Source organism: Neolamprologus brichardi, chromosome 11, assembly GCF_056152115.1.
Source record: "Neolamprologus brichardi isolate AB-2024 chromosome 11, ASM5615211v1, whole genome shotgun sequence".
In the NCBI taxonomy this organism is placed as follows: domain Eukaryota; kingdom Metazoa; phylum Chordata; class Actinopteri; order Cichliformes; family Cichlidae; genus Neolamprologus; species Neolamprologus brichardi.
Window position 1 is genome coordinate 21,862,708 of NC_142114.1, and position 18,695 is coordinate 21,881,402.

The 18,695-nt window shown below is 39.1% G+C and overlaps 1 protein-coding gene across 2 annotated transcripts in view; it reads right to left on the reverse strand.

Annotated features, from left to right (window-relative positions):
* Positions 1 to 5,485: 5,485 nt before the first annotated feature.
* The window catches only part of LOC102787069 (mannosyl-oligosaccharide 1,2-alpha-mannosidase IA), a 192,029-nt gene continuing 178,819 nt past the window's right edge, over positions 5,486 to 18,695 (reverse strand). The window contains exons 6-12 of one of the 2 annotated variants that reach the window (XM_087848343.1): positions 17,941 to 18,067; positions 17,702 to 17,795; positions 16,003 to 16,118; positions 12,332 to 12,551; positions 9,245 to 9,417; positions 6,876 to 6,991; positions 5,486 to 5,643 (exon numbers count right to left, since the gene is read on the reverse strand). In XM_087848343.1, coding sequence (XP_087704469.1) covers positions 5,502 to 5,643; positions 6,876 to 6,991; positions 9,245 to 9,417; positions 12,332 to 12,551; positions 16,003 to 16,118; positions 17,702 to 17,795; positions 17,941 to 18,067 — 988 coding nt within the window. In that variant the 3' untranslated portion in view covers positions 5,486 to 5,501. The remainder of the gene's footprint in view (positions 5,644 to 6,875; positions 6,992 to 9,244; positions 9,418 to 12,331; positions 12,552 to 16,002; positions 16,119 to 17,701; positions 17,796 to 17,940; positions 18,068 to 18,695) is intronic. The other variant, XM_087848344.1, reaches the window with a different exon arrangement.

The window sequence follows — 18,695 nt, forward strand, 5'->3', positions numbered from 1 at the left end:
TTTGTGAAGTACTTTTCTAACTTAAAACTTCTGTATCAGTTAGACATGTTTCAGGCGAGATGTGTTTGTTGAGAAAACTGCCTAAGATAACATTGTTGTCCCAGAATACATCTAAGGGATTTTGAAGGAAGTTGTTTGATTGCAACAAAAGGTGGAAGGAGGTGGGTGTAGGATAGGGGCTATAGAGACTGAACCTGTCACTCTATTGTTGTTGTTAGTGGAGAAGAAAACGCAGCGCTGCTTTTTATTTTTATTTATCTGATATTTCTTTTATTTCTGAAGTCAGCTTCTACATTTTCAAGGAACCGTTAAGTATCTCGTGTTTTAACTGTACTATATTTGCCTCATCTGCAAAATACATCAACTGTACCCTGTAATTAATTAAACCAGACATTATTTTTCACTTTTTAGGAATTGTTATTTCTCTAATAATAGATTAAAGGAGTTTTGCTTGTGGGCCAACCTGTCGCTGAGGTTTCTTACATTTTTGAGTAGTAAGATTGTTGTGTTATAGGTCTTAGTCCAAGCCCTGAAAGGAGCTTAAATAGGACAAAATCACAGAAAACAGCTGAACTCTGACATAAAAGCAGATGAACCACATGTGGAGAACTAGTGCAGTGTATAAAGTGCATACCTCTGATCTTAGAATTGTTATTTTGAGTTCAGAAATGTTTTCACACTGACAAATGTGCCAATATGAAGTGCTTGGATGGTATACTCACAGCTTTGAAACAGCTAATTGTGGATGGTGATCCTTCACAGTGAACGTTTTATTATGCTTGTCTAATACGAGTAATGCTAGTGTTTGGAGACTGCAGCACGACCAAAATAATGTCGACATTTGTGCAATCCAGGCAGAAGAATTCAACCAGAACTTTATAGATTTGGAACAAATAGCGACAGTTGTTGCAGGGCGGCAATTTACTTGCAAAATGGCATAGGCACTCAGCAACCCCACTTTTGTATGGGAATATAACCAGAATACATCAAATTGAGTCACGTCCCCTCTATCAAAGAGATGCATTGCAGACAACTGCGTTCATCGGTGCAGACTCATTCAGATCAGTTGTAACTTGTTTGTAGTCAGCGGACAGCAATGGTTTCGATGTTGTGCCCAACACCAGGCAACTTGTGCAACTGGCTTGTGAATCAAAATGTTTTCTGCAGCTACTTGTAATTGTTTACCAAATACCAATAATCTTTATTTTTCTGCCTGTCACAAAGAAATTGCTATTCTACTTTTACTCTAGTGTGACCGAGCCATAAGGGAAGGACCCACCCTCTACCATTCAGCCACTAGCAGGAAGAGCTGTTGTTGGTGCAGGATAGAAAGCTAGCTAAAAGAAACGGCAGCAAATTTTAACCAGATATTGACACTGCATGTGTTAGCCAGTGTTTTCTTAATGTTAATTTGTTAATTTTTTGTTAATTAATGTGTGCTTTCAGAGGGTTGACACTGTAAACGTTTGCAAAATGCAACAGTAGATGCCAGGATCATGATGAAATGCTGTCATGATTTTGGTTGACATGACACTACCTTATCATAATTCACACACTACGCCGGTGAGTGCATAAAAATGTACATAATGCACTACATGAATGTTTAGTAATAGATCAAAGCAGTTGGAATCATAATAGTAATAGCTGAACACTTGAAGGTTTTGAAATTTCAGTTGAAGTACAAAACTGTGAAAGCATTTGAAATGTCAGGTGGAAATTAAATGCTGAAAGCAGATCGACTAAGTAATGAGTGCAGTTAAAAAAAAATCTGTTTATGTGGAAGTGGTGGGAATAGTCAGGATTTCAGTTAAGTGGGAGATTTTAAGTAGTTGCTATGGCAGTTTTTTTCTCAAATCATGCCCACTGAGTATTAGGACATTTTTGCTTCTGGTCACAATCAAAACAGATCTGATGATTACAATCAAACAGTGACTGAAAAAGTCCAACTACATATTGAACTGGATTTTTCAGGTCAAACCTGGTGCCGTTTTTCTCTCAGTATTCAAGCTGGAGAGAAATGTTGATGTAAAAGAAGGATGCCGTCATTAGGTAGAAAAGAACAAAAGGGACCAATCGGAGAGAAACGTCAGGAGCGGCCAAATCAACGGTTTAGTACATTCCTAAAACAAGGATGCAGTGATGATGCTCAGCAACAGCTCTGGAATTCTTTTCTCGGTGAAGAAAAACGTCCTCACAACATCTAGCCAAGTACAAAGCACTACTGTTTCACTGTGAAGGCCTATCAACAGGAAACACCTTTATGAATGTAAACAGAGGGTTTACATAAAGATCCAAACCAGTGGTCACACTGAAGCATGGTTACACTAAAGAAGTTTCCTGCTTCTAACCAGATGAGACGAGATTAACTGACAGTGAGTCCTCATGATCCAAAGCAAATTACATCACCTATAAAAATAATAATACTAATACCAAACTTATTTTTGATAATGTTAAAACATAGGGCTACCATTAGAAAACTATACAATGTATAGTATAGGCTCTGCTCACACACAGACAAATGCTGCTAAAGTGATAGGACAATATAGATGGAGAAAAACCCAAAAGACAGATTTGTAAGCTGAAGAAAAAATAAGCTGTAAAATGAGAAAACAGTCACCAGCAAGTGAAGGCAGATGAATAAAAGGGGCAAATATTTAGTGATGGCTTCAATAATGCAGACTCTGAAAAATAAAATGGCTGTACTTTAACAGTTTGACATTTTCCTTAGACATCTTGAATTAAAAACTGAAAATCTGCTCTTCAGCCGCATTTTAGCTGCTGTCACTTACAGCAATAAAAATTTTCCCAGTAGTGACAGATAAACCATATTCATCTGTAATACACTCTGGCATGCTTCTTTCATGATGTCAAATATGATGCAAATAACAGAAAATGCATTTTTTTATTAAATAAACATTAAAGCATGCTTTTTTGCCCTTCTGGAATGGCATGGCAAACTAAAATCAATGTTTTCTTGATTTCAGTGCAAGATTGCACACTTGCTCTAACTGAAGGTCAAGTGAGTGACCTGAGAGTAAACCTGTGATAATACTTTGCTGCTTTGACTGTCTTGAGAACCTGACATTGTGTTTTTTTCCCTTGTAGCCTGAATTTATTCACTTGATTGCCGAAATGTGAGAAGGTAGAGTGCAAGAAGAGTTATGTCAAAGTGCTGAATAATACTTGGACCCAGATATCAGTTACTTGCCAGTTATTCCCTATAAAATTATTGTGCCGGTTGAGACGGCTGGAGGACGACTGTGACAGCAAGATAGCAATGGCTCTTTCTCCTTCATTGCACATCAACTGGAGGTTTTGCCAAGAAGGACAGCAGCCCTTACACTTCTGTCTCAGCTGCCCTGGTTGGTTTGCTGGGTACTTTGGGACCAGCAAAGAGGAAAGAAAAAGAGGGGAGGGGATTATGTGCAGTGTTTGTCCTTTGCTATCAGTCTCAGGTGCATTCAAATGGACAGTGATCCCCCCCCCTATTTAAGTCCCTGGGAGAGATTAGTACATGTTCACGCATACACATTGTGCCCTTCACTTTTTGCCCCCTACTTTTTTGGCATTACTACAGGAAGAGGGTCCTGCACTGTAGCTGCAGGCTGCAACAAAGATTACATTTGCATGCTACACTGTTTAAACCTTTGCATTGGTTCTTATTTAAGGTGTCAGTAAGATTAATGTGACTGGATCTGTGACATTTAAAGCACCATTTTTAAAATACCATTGAATGTCAATCATGTCAATAACGCATGCGTGTCCTATTTAAAGGGAAAGTGAAATCACTTCAAGCCATCATGCCGAAATTAGGATTCAGTTGACAGCAGGTAGAGTTAAATCATTTGGGGAGGATGATATTAAATCTTGCTTTGTTGGCCTGACACGCTGAAAAAGGTGTAATGGCCAAAGCCCATTAGTCATTTTCTGGTTGTGATTGCTGGAACGTTCCATAACCCTGAGACGTCCCCCTTTAATTAAATCTGTAATGAACTTCCTGCAAGAAAATCCTGAAAGAAATCTAAGCAGCAGATGACTCCAATTTTTTTTATCTTGTTGTTGCTACCTGCTGTCGAAAATGAGCAAAAACAAAACGACTCAGTAAAGCAATAACGACAAGGCAACTGCGGTCGTTTTAAATGTACAAAGTTGCACAGTTTTTAATCAGTATTTGAAAATATTTAACAATGAAAGTTAAAATCAAACAGTAAGAATAAGTAATAACAATAATTAATATCAGCAATAACTAGACTTAAAATCAGAACTTTTTAGTTTTTTTTCCCTTTTTTTTTTACTGAAACACCTGAGGGAAGCAAATAAAAAGAGAACCCAGAAAAAAAATAATCACTGAAGTTTAAAAAAGAAAAAGACACAAAGTAGTTGAAAGAAAAACGTCAAGACAAGCTCATATGGGGTCACTCAAATCATCCGTTATATACAGCACATTCGCTCCACAACTGTGCGGAACAGCAGTGATGAAAAATGACGTCTCTGCAGCCTAACTGCCTTTAACATCGGTATTGGCAGCCATTTGGATTCACATGTAAAGGCAGAGTGAAGCAGAAGAAACTACAACAGAAACAGGAAAACCCATTTGGAGCTGGAGAGCAAATGTACTCGTTTCCTTTATGGTTCTTTTACAGTCACAGAACTGACATTACTGCGTTTGTCACTTTGATCAGAAAGGACAGAGAAAGCCCTGTCCTGATGGGAAAAACTGAATAAAATAACAGCACACTGTGGAAACACAACCCAACATCATTCTTTAAAAAAAATGGTCCCTGGATGCATAAGACACGACCACTTTCCTGATCACCTCTGAACTTTAGAAAATTCATTCGAACTTGTTTCCGTAAGAAACGTGACATCAACATCAGTTTAGAGGTGGACTTCAGAGTCAGATACCATGTTTGTACATTAGTCAATATTCAAACCTCACTGTAAATGTTTAACTTTCCACTAAATCTCACCAAAAACACATTAAAAGAGGGGAAAAAAGCAATGCAAAGAAACCTTTGGTCAAAGAGTGTGTACTCACAAAGGAAAACGAAACAAAAAGCACTGAGAGGATCTCAGGAAATCATTGATTACTGAAGATTAACGGAACAGCAAAACTAAGGAGCAAAACTTAAGTGGTTTTCTGTGTGTTTCTTTCTTTCCGACAATATGGCCCACGCTTCATCCCCCCTCTCTCCCAGACATTTGGGTCTGCAAGTTAAACCGGTTTCCTCATAGAGGAAAGAAGGAAAGAAAAAAAGGTGCTCTTTTCATGAAAGTCATGTTTGTCTTGATTGTCCACAAAATAGAAGTGCCAGCAGGAAGTAACTCCGGCAAAAGGATTTACAATCACAGCGTAAAACGACAACATCCTTTACTGGAAAGGAATCGGGAGTCCGTAACACGCTCCTGAAAAGACTCGGAACCTGCACTGAATTGGGGTTTGCGATATTTATGTTTGTGTGTGTGTGCAGATGTCTTTAACTGTCTGTCGATGTTCAGTCTCATTCAGAGACCGTCTTTTCCTGTGTTGCATCATCCTGCAGGCAGCTATTGCGGATGATAGGCAGCGGGTGGGCTTCTGTGTTAAAGACCCAGTCCTCCAAGGAGAGAAGGTCATCGTCAGAGAAGAGAAGGTACAGATACCTGAACACACAGGAAGAATGCCCATTTAATTCAGTCAATACTGGATAAATGTCTGTTTTCCAAGAAACAGCAGCTTGTTGGCAATAACTTATTTTTAAAAAACAAAAATGATATTTTTTATTTATCAGGCAAATAAAATGAATTCACATTTGTATACCTGCATTTGAGTCGGTGCACTGCACTTCCCTGAGAAATTACAAATTAATCATCGATAACGTTCAAACACTAAAACTTATTTTTTGTTCAGGAAGACAAAGTAAATGTCATCTCAACAAAATATAATGATATGCTTTACTATTTTTTCTACTGCTTTGTAAAACAGTAACTGTTGCAGAAGCCTTACATTGGGTGGTGATCTAATAGATCAGTAAAGCACTGCACTGATAATCTCAGAGCTGATAGCAGATTTTGTTCAATTTGAGCAAAGCCAGCCCTTCTGTTTGTCTCTCAGAGTTAGCGTCACATTCCCTTCATGGACATTAGAGTGGAATCAGTCTTCTCATGTTATTCTTTGTAGTTTCCAAAATGATTAACCTGTTTTTATGTGATCCTTTGTTACCCTTATTGCAAGTACAAGAAAGTCAACAGTGCAGTACAAAGTGCAGTTAAAAATCTTCCAGTGCTAAATTATTACACCATTACCCTGGTTTGAATTGAAACTCTCAGAGGGCCTTTAAGTTTGCAATATAACTGTTTCTAACATTAAGATTTGAGCTGAAAAAAAGAAGAAAACAATCATGCTCGTTGTTAAATAACCCACATTATTTGGTGTCGATGAGACTCTTGATGAGCTACTGCAGGCACTGTAAACATACTAACTGCACCGGTATATTGCCATTATTATGTTAAAACAGTTTTTGACAATGCACTTTGTCCGACAGAACCTTAATGATTCCTTACGCACCCGAGGAAAACGGGTCTTTATCATCTGCTAGCTGCAGTACAACTTTGGATCCCGAATGGTTTACTTTGCCTAATGACCCAGGAATGAGGGGAGGTAAAATTTATTCATCCTACTGCACACCACCTATTTATCACCCTTTCTTATGCCTGCAAAAAAAATAGTGTGTCTCATTCACAGCATTCGTGTGCTTCATGGACGGAACAGGTAATAGGTTATGATGAATTCCCAACATCCTCTATTACTTTTAAACTGACAATAATTTATGCAAGTAGATTGTAAAATGCCGGTTCTTTCACCAGTGGGGATATAGAGAGGAAAAGGGGCTTACTTAAGTGTCTCTGAGAGGAAGAAGCTCTGCTGCATGTTATCATGGCTGACACTCGTGGTGTAAACATCGCGGATCCCAGAGAAGCCAGACTCCACTCTGCAGTGCTGCTCCAGGGCCTGGCAGGAGGCGGAGAGGAACATGGCATGTTTATTGTGGAAAAAAGGAAGGCCATCTCCAGTTTATCTCACAATGTGGCATTTCACAAAATCTACTTCAAACAAATCAGAGCATAGAAGTAAAACAATCAGTTATTCTTCCTCAAATGTTGGAGCAGGAGTAGAAAATCCTTTACTAACAACACTGTGTCCATGTGCACCTACAGACAGGCTAAGATTGAGCATGCCACGGTCTTCAGCCAGCTGCACAATTGAAGCTTAAGCAATGCTAAATCTGACAAGGGCTAATGGGGAGTGGCTGAGCTAGCCAAGCAGATTAGCTCATTATTACCCCTGCTACAAAGGGCTGCCTTATACGTGCTAATTAACAAAGACCCTGACGTGTTAATGCTTGATGTTCATGAAGAGAAGCGTCGTGCGCCGCTTTCAACCTTTGTGCCCGATAATTAAAGGCCCGTCAAACTCGTCAGCCTGATCTCTCCACTTCTGTGCGCACTAAATTAATGCTAAATCTTTCATGGCAGCCCTCTACAGTTTACTACAGTTAATGTCCTGTCTATTGCCACATTAATAATAGTGATCCCTGCACAACCTTCACCTCCTGCTAGTGGGATTGCTTGATCTACAAGGTAATGTATAGTGCCACACAATATCAAGGAAGGCAGTTCGGGGTAATTGAGGGTGTTAAAGGGGCTTGACATAATAGGCGAGTGCAATTTATAAAATGAAAATTCAAGCCAGTAATAAGACAGGATATAGGGGACAAAATTACACTGTGCAGTTTCTGACGCTTAAATAAACCATTAAATTATTTTTGTAGTGCACTGGCCTCATGTGTGCTTTGTAGTTCAGTTGTTTGGAACCAAAGAATAAATATGTCTCCATATCGACTTTTAAAGCCTAAAGACTCTCTTGGACTTGCATTTCCTCAGCTTTGAAAAGCTTCAAACACTAAAGATGGCTAACTAACAACGCTGGGGATCACAAAAGTCATCAACAAACACCCATTTTTATTTTTTTTTAACCCCCCTCCTCAGCACTGGAACCACATCTTTTTATCAGCAGTCCTATAATATTGCTCAATATTAGCTATTTGCCAATTTGTCCTTTTTGGAATTTATAATGGCTGATAAAGAAAAGAAGCACCCTTCAACATTCTGAGTGTCAATGTTGCATAATTTGTCCACTAGAGGGCACTCTGCATGCGGCACATTTTAGGAATTTTTACTTCCTAAGATTCCACCGACAAAATGCAGATCTAATTTATCCATCATTGTTTATTTTCTATCAGTTTTTAACTTGAAGATGTAAAACTGTCTCAGTTTTTTTGAATTATTATTATGATTAAACTCCCTCTAATGACACCATTAGGTTTCGAGAAAATGATTGCTCACAATCCACATAACATTATAGCTACAGGCTAAAGGCAGATAAGTCCCATCCATCACTGAAGGGCAAATTTCACTGACTGACTGGCCATGTTGGACCCACGAGTGTCCGAGCGGAGTTTCCCCTCCTCACAACTGTTCATGTGATGAGGTCCCAGGGCAAAACAGTGTGCTGTTTATTTGCAGTTTATGCATCAAAAAATGTTCAATAGACACATTTTTTTGGACATATTGTAATTTTGAGAAATATTACAGAAAATGAAATTAATATAAACAAAAACTGGAAATACTGATAGTTTGGTTGTTGCTGATTGCTTTATCTTCATGTTTGGGGTCTCAAGAAGCTTTCCAAGGGGATTTTTTTGTAACTGCAACTTTACAGAAGGCATTTGAGTGCTACAATGGGAAGAACGGTATCAGGAAAGGTTTCTGATGTAAAACTCTGCCAAATCAAATATGATGAGCTACCTGCTGTGGTGAGCCCTTTGTGACTAAGGGAGCAGCTGAAAGCATTTGTTTTTTGAGTGTTAACAGCTCACTTAGGTGTTTTTGTAACGGCGTTGATACATTTGCCTCACTTGTAATGAGGGAACTGCACAGATTTAAACAATGAGACACAAACCCACCTACACATCTGTTTCATTCCCTACATTAGACTTTCTGATTGATTAGGCACATGTGTGTTACCATGGTTGCAAAATTATGCTATATAAATTCATGATTTTTATTGTTGCCTGGCAACTTCTCAAAGGCAGGAAATAGTCTGGCACATAGCCAGCTTCAATATGGAAAACCATCGCTTTTACAGTGTGATCTCGTATTCATACAGATAAGACAAATATTAACGCTGAATTGATGATCCCACCTCAACAGCCTCCCAGCCCCACTCTCTGTACTTGGGGTCGTGGGTTAGCCTCCACATGTACATGTAGCTCTCAATTACTTCTGGTCGTAAGATGTAGTATCTGTCGCTCAGTCTGGTTGCCGTCGCCTCGGCTCCGCTGTCGAATCTGAACGCTTCAGGTCCCAGTTTAGTAGCTGATGAGACAAATACAAAGACAAGACGTGGGATGATTTTCCGCCAGTACAAATGAAAAGTTTTTCAACAGATCTGTGCTTGATTTTATAGTCTAAAATTGCTCAGAAAAGACGATGGAGTTCTTTCTTTGCTGTATATCACCTTCATACAGAATTCAGTCCTTATTCTCAGTTTAAAAAAGGCTTGAGGTTAAATTAAATGAGATCCTCACAGCTGGTCAGATGGTTCTGTAGGCTTTTCTTTATCTTCACTTTCATTATATCTCAACCACAATTCAAGACTACATAACAAAGAAATTCTATTTAAGAAACAGCACAAAGGAATCTGTTCTTTCTCAGGTCAGGACAGGAGCATTGGCATAGCAACATCTTAAATTTAGAAACATTGCCTAACGTGCTTACTTTGCTCTATTTTTTTTCCTGCTATTCTGGCATATTTTAGAGGCCGTGTTGCCCTTTAGAAAACATGAATATGGTTGGAGAAAACAGGTTCTTTGACGTGTTGGAAGTGGCAGCATTCAATTGGTCTCAAAAAACTCCCCCATCTTGTTGTAAGACATTGCTGTGAGAGCAGCAACAGTAGGAGCAGAGCATTCTGGGCCATTATGGCTCATTAAAGTGTGCAACACATAAAAACATCAAAGTAATAAATGGTTTAATGTTCCACACAAACTTCACTAAAGGTCTGTCACTGTATAAAGAAAGAAGAAGACAACTTCAAACAAGAAATTCTTCAGTGTGTTATGACACCACCTGCTTGGGAAAAGGGAAGCAGAAGAATTAATAACTACATGGATGCTGCTGAATCACTATTTTCATTGGTAAAGCTTTCAAAGTCAACAGTGTGAGGAGAACTCCAGTGGATGCTACTCAATTAAAAAATAAAGCAAACTGAAAGACAGACTCACTACTTCTCTAACTAAGCATAAATGAGCAAAATCAAGTCTGAAGTGATTTGAGTTGCACTGTAGCAGCAAAATAAAACCCCAAAAACACTTAAATGTAGATGTATAAACGATGATTGTCACCTCCCTAAAGTCTATATGAGGTTAAGCAGATGTGTGAAGTACAGTGCAGGTAGAAGTACAACACATTAAATCAATAAATCAATAAAAGAAACCTCTGATGCAAAACTTAACCAGAAGTAACATGAAGTCAAGCTGCTCACACTAAATCACAGCTGCACTGAGTGACAATCTTACTACACTTTCAAAGCATAAAGGTGATTATGACTGCACTTGTGGTACACACACACACACACACACACACACACACACACACACACACACACACACACACAATAACCTCTTCACCTCCTACTACTTCCTTTGAGGTCCTCATTTCCCAGCACCAGCTCGATGCTGTGAAGATGGCAGAGATCCAGAAGTAGGAGCAGGAGGAGTCTTTATGGTATTGGTATTTAAGACACAGCTTAATGGCAGCCACTTTATGTGCATGCAAGAGCAAATCTCACTTCTCTCTCTTTCCTGTAGACAGCTAATCCGAAAGCTTCTAAGCACCATTCAGTTCCTGTAATGAGTGAAGAAAAACCTGGTGGCTGACTATAGAAGAGAAAGCCAGAGAAGCCTTGCGGGCCTGCAGATCAAAATGCGTTCAAAGCGTATCGAGGAACCTGTTATGTGATGATTCACATTAGCTTACTGGCGAACGAGCACTTGAAGATGAATCCTTACAGCCCACCCAACAGTGGAAGGATAAAAAAAAAAAAGCTTGAAATTAGGAGGGGAGATTATTGTCAGGACCGAGACGTATACCAAGGCATAAATCAAACAAGGGTCTTCCCAATGCATGTGGGCAGGCTTGCTTATATGATTTTTTTTTTTATTGCATTTTCCCCCTGGGTGCATCTTTAGAGTGCAGCCATATACATTCTCATTCATAGGCTGGAGCCAAAGCAAATTTGCCGTTGGAGGTTTTATCACAGTGTTTACTCTTCTAAACTTGATCCCTATTGCCTTTCTCATTCTCTCCATTTTTCTTTGTTCCAAATACATTTCAACATGCTGTTATTATCAGTATCAAACAAACTCCGAGGCTCCCTGGCTGCTGCCCTACAGCTGTGAGACATTACAGAAAAACTGAGAAGTTTAATTCTTTGCTGCTCCTTATTAGACCTGTCGTCGCTCCGCTGAGGTGAAGCCACCAAGAATGCTTCTCCTTTTGTGTCAGGTTAAACGCCCAAGGCTCTTTTAATTTACAATATTTCTCCCCTAGACTCAGTTTCGTTACTCTGAATGCTACCATAAACTCTCCTAACAAGACAGATATAGTGCGCTACAACAGTGAATTCCTCTGGCTTGGCTGTAAGGAGAATGAACACCAAATTGAGAAATAGATTTGGGATAAAACAGTCATTCACCTCGGAAGCAGATTCTCTTCGGCAACCTGACAGGTCAAGACGGGCGGGAGGGCTACAGGGTCTGCTCAATTTTTCCTTCTTGCATAAGTGTTAGGATTTAGGTTCATTGTTTCATTTAATAGGAAAATTCTCGGTATCCCTCTTTGACAGCCAATCAGTGGCCTCACTAGGAAATGGTCACTAACAGAATTATTAAAGAAGAAAGCTCTAGAAGCTGAGTTCTCACTGAGATTTAAAACCTATATGATTTTACCTGACTGTGACTTCGTCACTGCTGCTAAAAGTTTGCAATTTTCCATTTGTGCAAAAGCATCTCCAAAGCAAGCAGACTAATTTGCCTTTGTGGAAATTATAAAAGTATACCCACTGTCTTTAGATATGTTCAAGATCTGCATAGGCCAAAAGTAAGTCCAGACCACAGTTGTGCCTTTCAAACCCAACATAAACCATACATAAACATACATAAAACATAAGTGCTACCGTATTTGGCACTATTCCAAAACCCCCCAGCTCTACAGCAGCCCTGACATTTACCTGAGCGAGTGTAGCTCTCATGGCATGTATGTGTGATCTCTGCGGCAAGGTCCAGGTAGTGCTGCCTCTTCTCCGGTGCGCCATCATCTGCCCCAATTCCGATCATGCCCCCGGAGAAGCAGGCCAGGTGACCCATCTTGTGGTCCAGGATTCCTCCTCTCCACTCAGCCATGTAGGTGAGACCACCAGGCGACTTCTGTACCAGGTTGGCTTCGATTGCCTGCAATGACATACGCAGTCGGGAATATTTAAACCTGATGTGCCCGCTGCCATCATTCACATACTGTTTGTATAAAGCAGTTACCCCTTTTCAAATATGATTCATGCACAGCCGTGATCAACATCGGGAAATGGGTTTCTTTCACCAGAGATTTTACTTCTTTGTATAAGAGTTCACAATTAATAGTGATAAGATATGGACAAAAGTACCAGGCTACATACATATTACACACACAGGTGCTGCTCAGCTTTACAAACATATGCCGTAAAGCTTCCTGCACACAGTTTTTGTGCTGAGTCAACAGAGCATTGGTGACATTTAAGCACTTGTGCTCCTCTCTCTGCACCAAGGCTTAAAATTGATTGAATTCAAGCATTGGTGCTATGATAGGAAGACACCTCTGCAACAAGTGAGCTCTTTAGAACGACTCATTCTTTTACAAGTGTTGTAAAGGCAAGCTGCATGGCCAAGTGCTTGATTTTATACACCTCTGGCAAAAGATTAAAAGGTGTGACCCAATACTTTGTCCATATAGTGTACTTAAAAACCCAATTACTTTTAGTCTGATTTAAACTGTACAAGCAGACCGCTCACAGTTCCAGAGAGGTATTGAGGAGAAAGGTCTTCTCTCACATCTCTAGTTTTATTTCTCCATGACCCAGAAATATTCTTTGCTTTTTTTGAGGATTTTCATAAATGAATCTCTAGGAGAGATGAGCCTTACTGGAGGAGCTCTGGACACAAAGACACTTCGATTCCTTTACCGCACTTAAACTTCACTTGGGTAAGTATATTTGGTGACTATCTTAACCGTTTATTTGAGTTTTCTATAATTGATACAGCAGCAGCGTTTCCCTCAAAATCAAAATTTTTGTGACACAAGTTTGACAGACACAGACAGGAATACAGAAATCAAGTTGAAGCAGGACAAATAATAAGTGTTCATTTGTATTCATGAGTTGTATTAGATATTTAAACGATGGTCAGCTGTGCAACCAACTTTTCTACCCCTAACTGTTTGTGTGCGTTAAATAAATAAAAGCTGCTGACATACCTTCATTCTTGTCACTGTGTGTGTCACATTATGAATTCAACTGAGAGTAAATGCCTAATTTTTCATAAACTTTATGCTCCTCTGACAGAGGTCATAAAAAGCAGCAGTAAGCAGCTGTGCCACCTGTCATCTTTAATAGACATCGTTTTAAAATTACTGCTCCGAAGCAAGGGCATCTCTTTTTGACTCCTATCTCCTTGTGTCTTCTCCTTGCCTCCTCTGCTCAGGCCTTAGGTCGGAAGGGCTGAGACATGAAGAGACAAAGGACAGCATAGGGGACTTACAGACATCTTAGAAGAGGAGGCTGAAAAGTCTTAAAGGTCTGAGGAAGACATTTTTTATCGTCCAATATTGGCTACGAAGACAGTACAGAGACTGCTGTGCAAGAATGCAGGTGGGGACTTTCATACTACAGATGACTAACTCAGATAATTAGATGTTTATGTAGCAATGTCTATAGTGATGCTTCAGCAGTATTTAGAAATTAGAGCAATCAGACAGACTTGTGTGTTTATGTTGACTTATTATGTTATTATCACAGTGGATTGAGATCTACAAAAATGCATGTAAAGAGATTCTCTGCAAACTCTATGCACTCAGTATTATTTGAGGCATAACATTTGTTATTCACCAGTTTCTTACCGTCTGTCTCTCCGTTTGTTCCAACAAACCTAGAACTGGATGCTACGATAAAACCTGACAGATGAAACCGCACAAAGTACTATTAAAAGATTATATCTTTTACTTTGACATTAAATATGCAGCAGCAGAATTTTTTGCAAGTCCAAAGTCATGTTTACTTATCTGTAGATGATTTAATGCAGCCAAAGTTATAGGAGAAGATGGTGCAAAAGGATTGATAGCTAGCAAATACATTCAAATATGATGCTTTGCACTCCATGCATGCATATCATTCAACTGGCTGTTCACTGAAACCTGAAAAGTGTTTATACATAAAACCTGGTAAGATAGCTGCTTGGTTCCCTAAAAGAGCTCTTCATGACTGTTTAAAGTAGAATTGCTCAAGATGTGGTGTGATACATGCAGTTTAGATTAAAGTGATTATTATTCACCAGTGCTGCGGTATGTGGGTGGTACTGGAATGTGGACTAAATATGCATACTTTTAATTTGGCACGACAAACGTAGTTGGTGTCCACCAGAAGTAATAACATAACAGTGCTAACAAGATAGGAGCCACGGCCGACCATGCAAATACTGTGACCTGCAAAGACCCACTCTGCTGCCGTCTCGTTAACACGGTCCACAGTAAAAGATAAAACAACTGATTATTTTTTATCAGACACTGATAATTCAAGATAATTGCATTACAATAGAATATATAGACAATCTTTTCTCCTATAAGGGATTAGTCCAATGTGGCTACTGCAGTGCTGCACAGTAAATGTATTGCTTTTGTTGCAAATTAAATAACTGAAGGAATCAAGAATCTTTTTTGTACATTTCTGCTTCTTTGCAGGTGTTTCTTGTCAGTACTTTGTTTCATAAAACAGCTGTTTCCACTTGCAATTCTTGTTTACAGCAAGAGAATCACTTCATGCTAAATAGGGGGTGTTATAAATAGTTTATAAATACCATGTTCTCTGAAAAAAAAAACATTTTTCTTGAGGGTTGCGGCTGATGATTTTCCTACTAATTAGCTGTTGTTAGCAGTAATCATGGCATAGCATAATTAGAAAATGTTCTCTCATTCAGCACCGTTTTAATTAGAACTCTACTTTTATTTGGATGCCAAAGATAATGAGTTGTGCCATGCCTTCACCTCAGATCTCTGTATAAACATGTAGCATATAACTTAATCTAAAAGCGCGGGGGTCCTTTGCCATTTAAATACCAAGTCACAGGGGAGAAAGAAAGTCTGTAATTAGTAATTCTGCCTCTGGCTTGACCCTCTGATGAAAACTGAGGAATTCTCAGTGGCATCTTAAAATTATTTTTCTATGATATTGTAATTGTAGCCACAGGCAGTGTGGTTTACTCTGACATTATCTCCATTAAAGAAGAAATAATAGTGATTTTATACATGATCATAGCATGCACATTCAAGCATACGGATATTTTTCTGCTGATAGTGGAAGAGCAGCTTTTACTATTGCACCACATGAAAACATGCTCCATTTGGCTGATTACAGCTGAGTCCATTCTGTGTCAGATAAAGATAATTTACAGTGTTGTATCTTTTGCTCAGCCTTCAACTAGTCCGTAAAAACAACATACTTGCTTGTCCTGCTGTTGATTGTTACGGGTGTAAAGCAGTTTGTGGGCTTTGTTTTATTAAAAGTGTATGCTAATTACTGTAATTATCATTTAATCTAACTGAGCTATGCTTCAGCAAGTTGATTCCTTTGTTTACACCGAAAAATAAAGATTTCCATACCTCCAGTGCAGTGTAATACATCTTCTTCGCATCGTCGTCCGTCTTGTCTGACATCAGATATGATTTGATCAGATACTCATAAAAGCTATCCCCAAGGCCACCAATGGAAACATGATCTACCGGAGAAAATAACAGGTAAACTGAGTTATTCAGCAAAGTCTCTCACACGCACAAACACATATGCATGGATACAGATTTTTTTATTCTCGATTTTCTGCAGGTGCTGGAAAAATTTTAAACAAATTCAGAATTTCTTGAAAAGATGGCAAAAGTATTTTATATGTTTCAGGAGAACAGTCCAATCCGCAGCGAGCGCTGTCACAACCACACTTTAAACAGGAGACAGACGCAGCCAGTGTGATATCACTTAGTGGTCAATAATTTCTAATCTTTAAGCTTTTACACCATAGTTTACAAAGTAGACACCTTATTGTTTGAGATAAGTTGGGAAATTAGTGATTGAGATCATAAAATCACCAAAAACCTTTGATCATAGATCAAGTGAGCATTAGGTCTGTTTGCACTAGAATCAATCAGCACAACTGCCCCCTAAATGAATGCAGTCACTTCTGCATTGGCTTCTATGTTCATTTTAGATATAAACACTTTGCTGCTAATCACAATAAGTACAAAGCTCATGGCGATTCCAGTACAACTAAAATGATTTGATTATGTAACCATGAAAAGTTATTCAAATGTATTTCTGCTATAAGTTTTGATGAAGACTTTACAATTACCGTGAACTAAAACGTGATAGTTGCAGTTGAGAAATCATTTGTACTCTTGTGTTTTCTGGTTATGTAACGCACTTCAAGCTTGTCAGTGGAAACTGAAACAAACGCCTGTTGATTTTCCACTTGTCTGCTATAATTTCACATTTGAATTCAAAAGATGAATATGATCTCACATAAAAGGCAACTCTTCATTAATCCACTCATACTCATTGCATGCACATACACCTTTGCTAACTCCTCTGCAAGGTTATCACAGTGCTGCTGTGTTTGCCCTTGACACTGACAAATGAGAGAAAGCTATGAAGCCAAATGCTGCACCCCCCCCCCCCCCCCCCCCCCCCCTTCCTGTTGATATTCATACACAGTTTTCCTCACCTCGTTTACATCCTGGCCCACAACAGTTTGTTTCTGCAATGATTCAGATTGCCACCTTTTCAATTCAGGCACCGTTTGATCACCTGATTTCCCCCAAGCTTCTTTCAGGTAAATCGTAAAGATCCAATTTCCTTAAGTAATTGAATTCATTCTCATTTTAATAACCCAGAGCAAATGGAGTTATATAGCCCTCGCTACTGTAGGAGGCCGGTTTTACAAATGAAAGGAAGAGGGTGGATAGGTGGAGGACACAGGCGAGCGGCTGAAAGAGCTTTGACATGTGAGGTGATTCAAGGTCTGTCAGTAATGTGAAAGCTAAAGAAAAGAAAGAGAAATGTGAAACCACATTCAGCGACCTCACACTCCTCTAGTCCTGACCCACAGAAGTCCTGACCCATATGACCCACACATACACATAATTACTGTAATACAGTGAATATCAGCCAACAAAAATCACCTTCCCAAGTGGACCTGTGACCCCAATTTCAATTTAAATGTTTTTTTCTGACTTTACCCTTCATCACAAAACTTATATGTATCCTAAAATATCTGCGCTGATATTTAAGTATTATGCATAATACAGTACTTACGCTGGACCCAGTTGCCACTGACTGGACTGAGAAAGTTTGGGTACAAGCCATGGGGTTTCTCAATCTTGTTCAGAAGTTTCCTGATGTTCATCACCTGCAAATCACATGTCATTAGGCAAGGGGAATTTGTATTATGCCATCACCTCAAGGCATTTTGCACAGAAATTGTGGTAATAGGAAATCAGAACATTCTGTTCAGCGCTGTAAATTGCAAAGGAAGGGTTATTCATATACTGAACCTTCTCCGTGTATACTGGATTGCTGGACAGCTCAGTCAGATGCACAAATTCGAGGTGAAGAGTCCCAAACTCAGCCAGGATACTGCTCCCGGCTGAGGCCCAACCCCAGCTCCAACTGGTGCCACTACAACAGGGATAACATTCAAACACATCCACTAAGTATCGCGAAATAGACAGTTCAGCAAGACAGAGATTCATAGTAACTATCACTTATTTTTGCATGTAAATTATAATAAAATATAACAAAATTTGGTTTATCTGTCTGTGCCCGTGTTTGTGAGTGGTTAGATATGCAATGCCCACTGGGAAGTGGTAAGGAAGACGAGAAGAAGCTGGTTCAGTTACCCCGTCTGATGTTTGTCACCTGTCAGTTTTACTGTTTTTGATTCAGTTGATACTTAGCTGATCCTGACTCTTTTTTTTTTTTTTTTTAAATTCTGAGAGGCTTACCTGCTGCTATTGCGCTAGAGTTTGAATATTTTATGTAAAGCTGTGGCTAAGTCATTATGCTAATTTGACACTGCACACATAGCCTGTGTTTCTCTTTAGTTATATATAGTATGTGCTTGTTTTTAAATTAATAAAGCCTTATTAATTTAAGGCACATCGCCTTATCTTTTTGTAGCATCAGGCATATGTAGTTGAGCCTGTAAAACAAATATTGACCATGCTCAGATCTTTGTTTTAGGATCGGGTCTTTGTGTCAAATTGACACTGCTAACTGCAAATGCAGATTAATTACATTCACTGGTGGC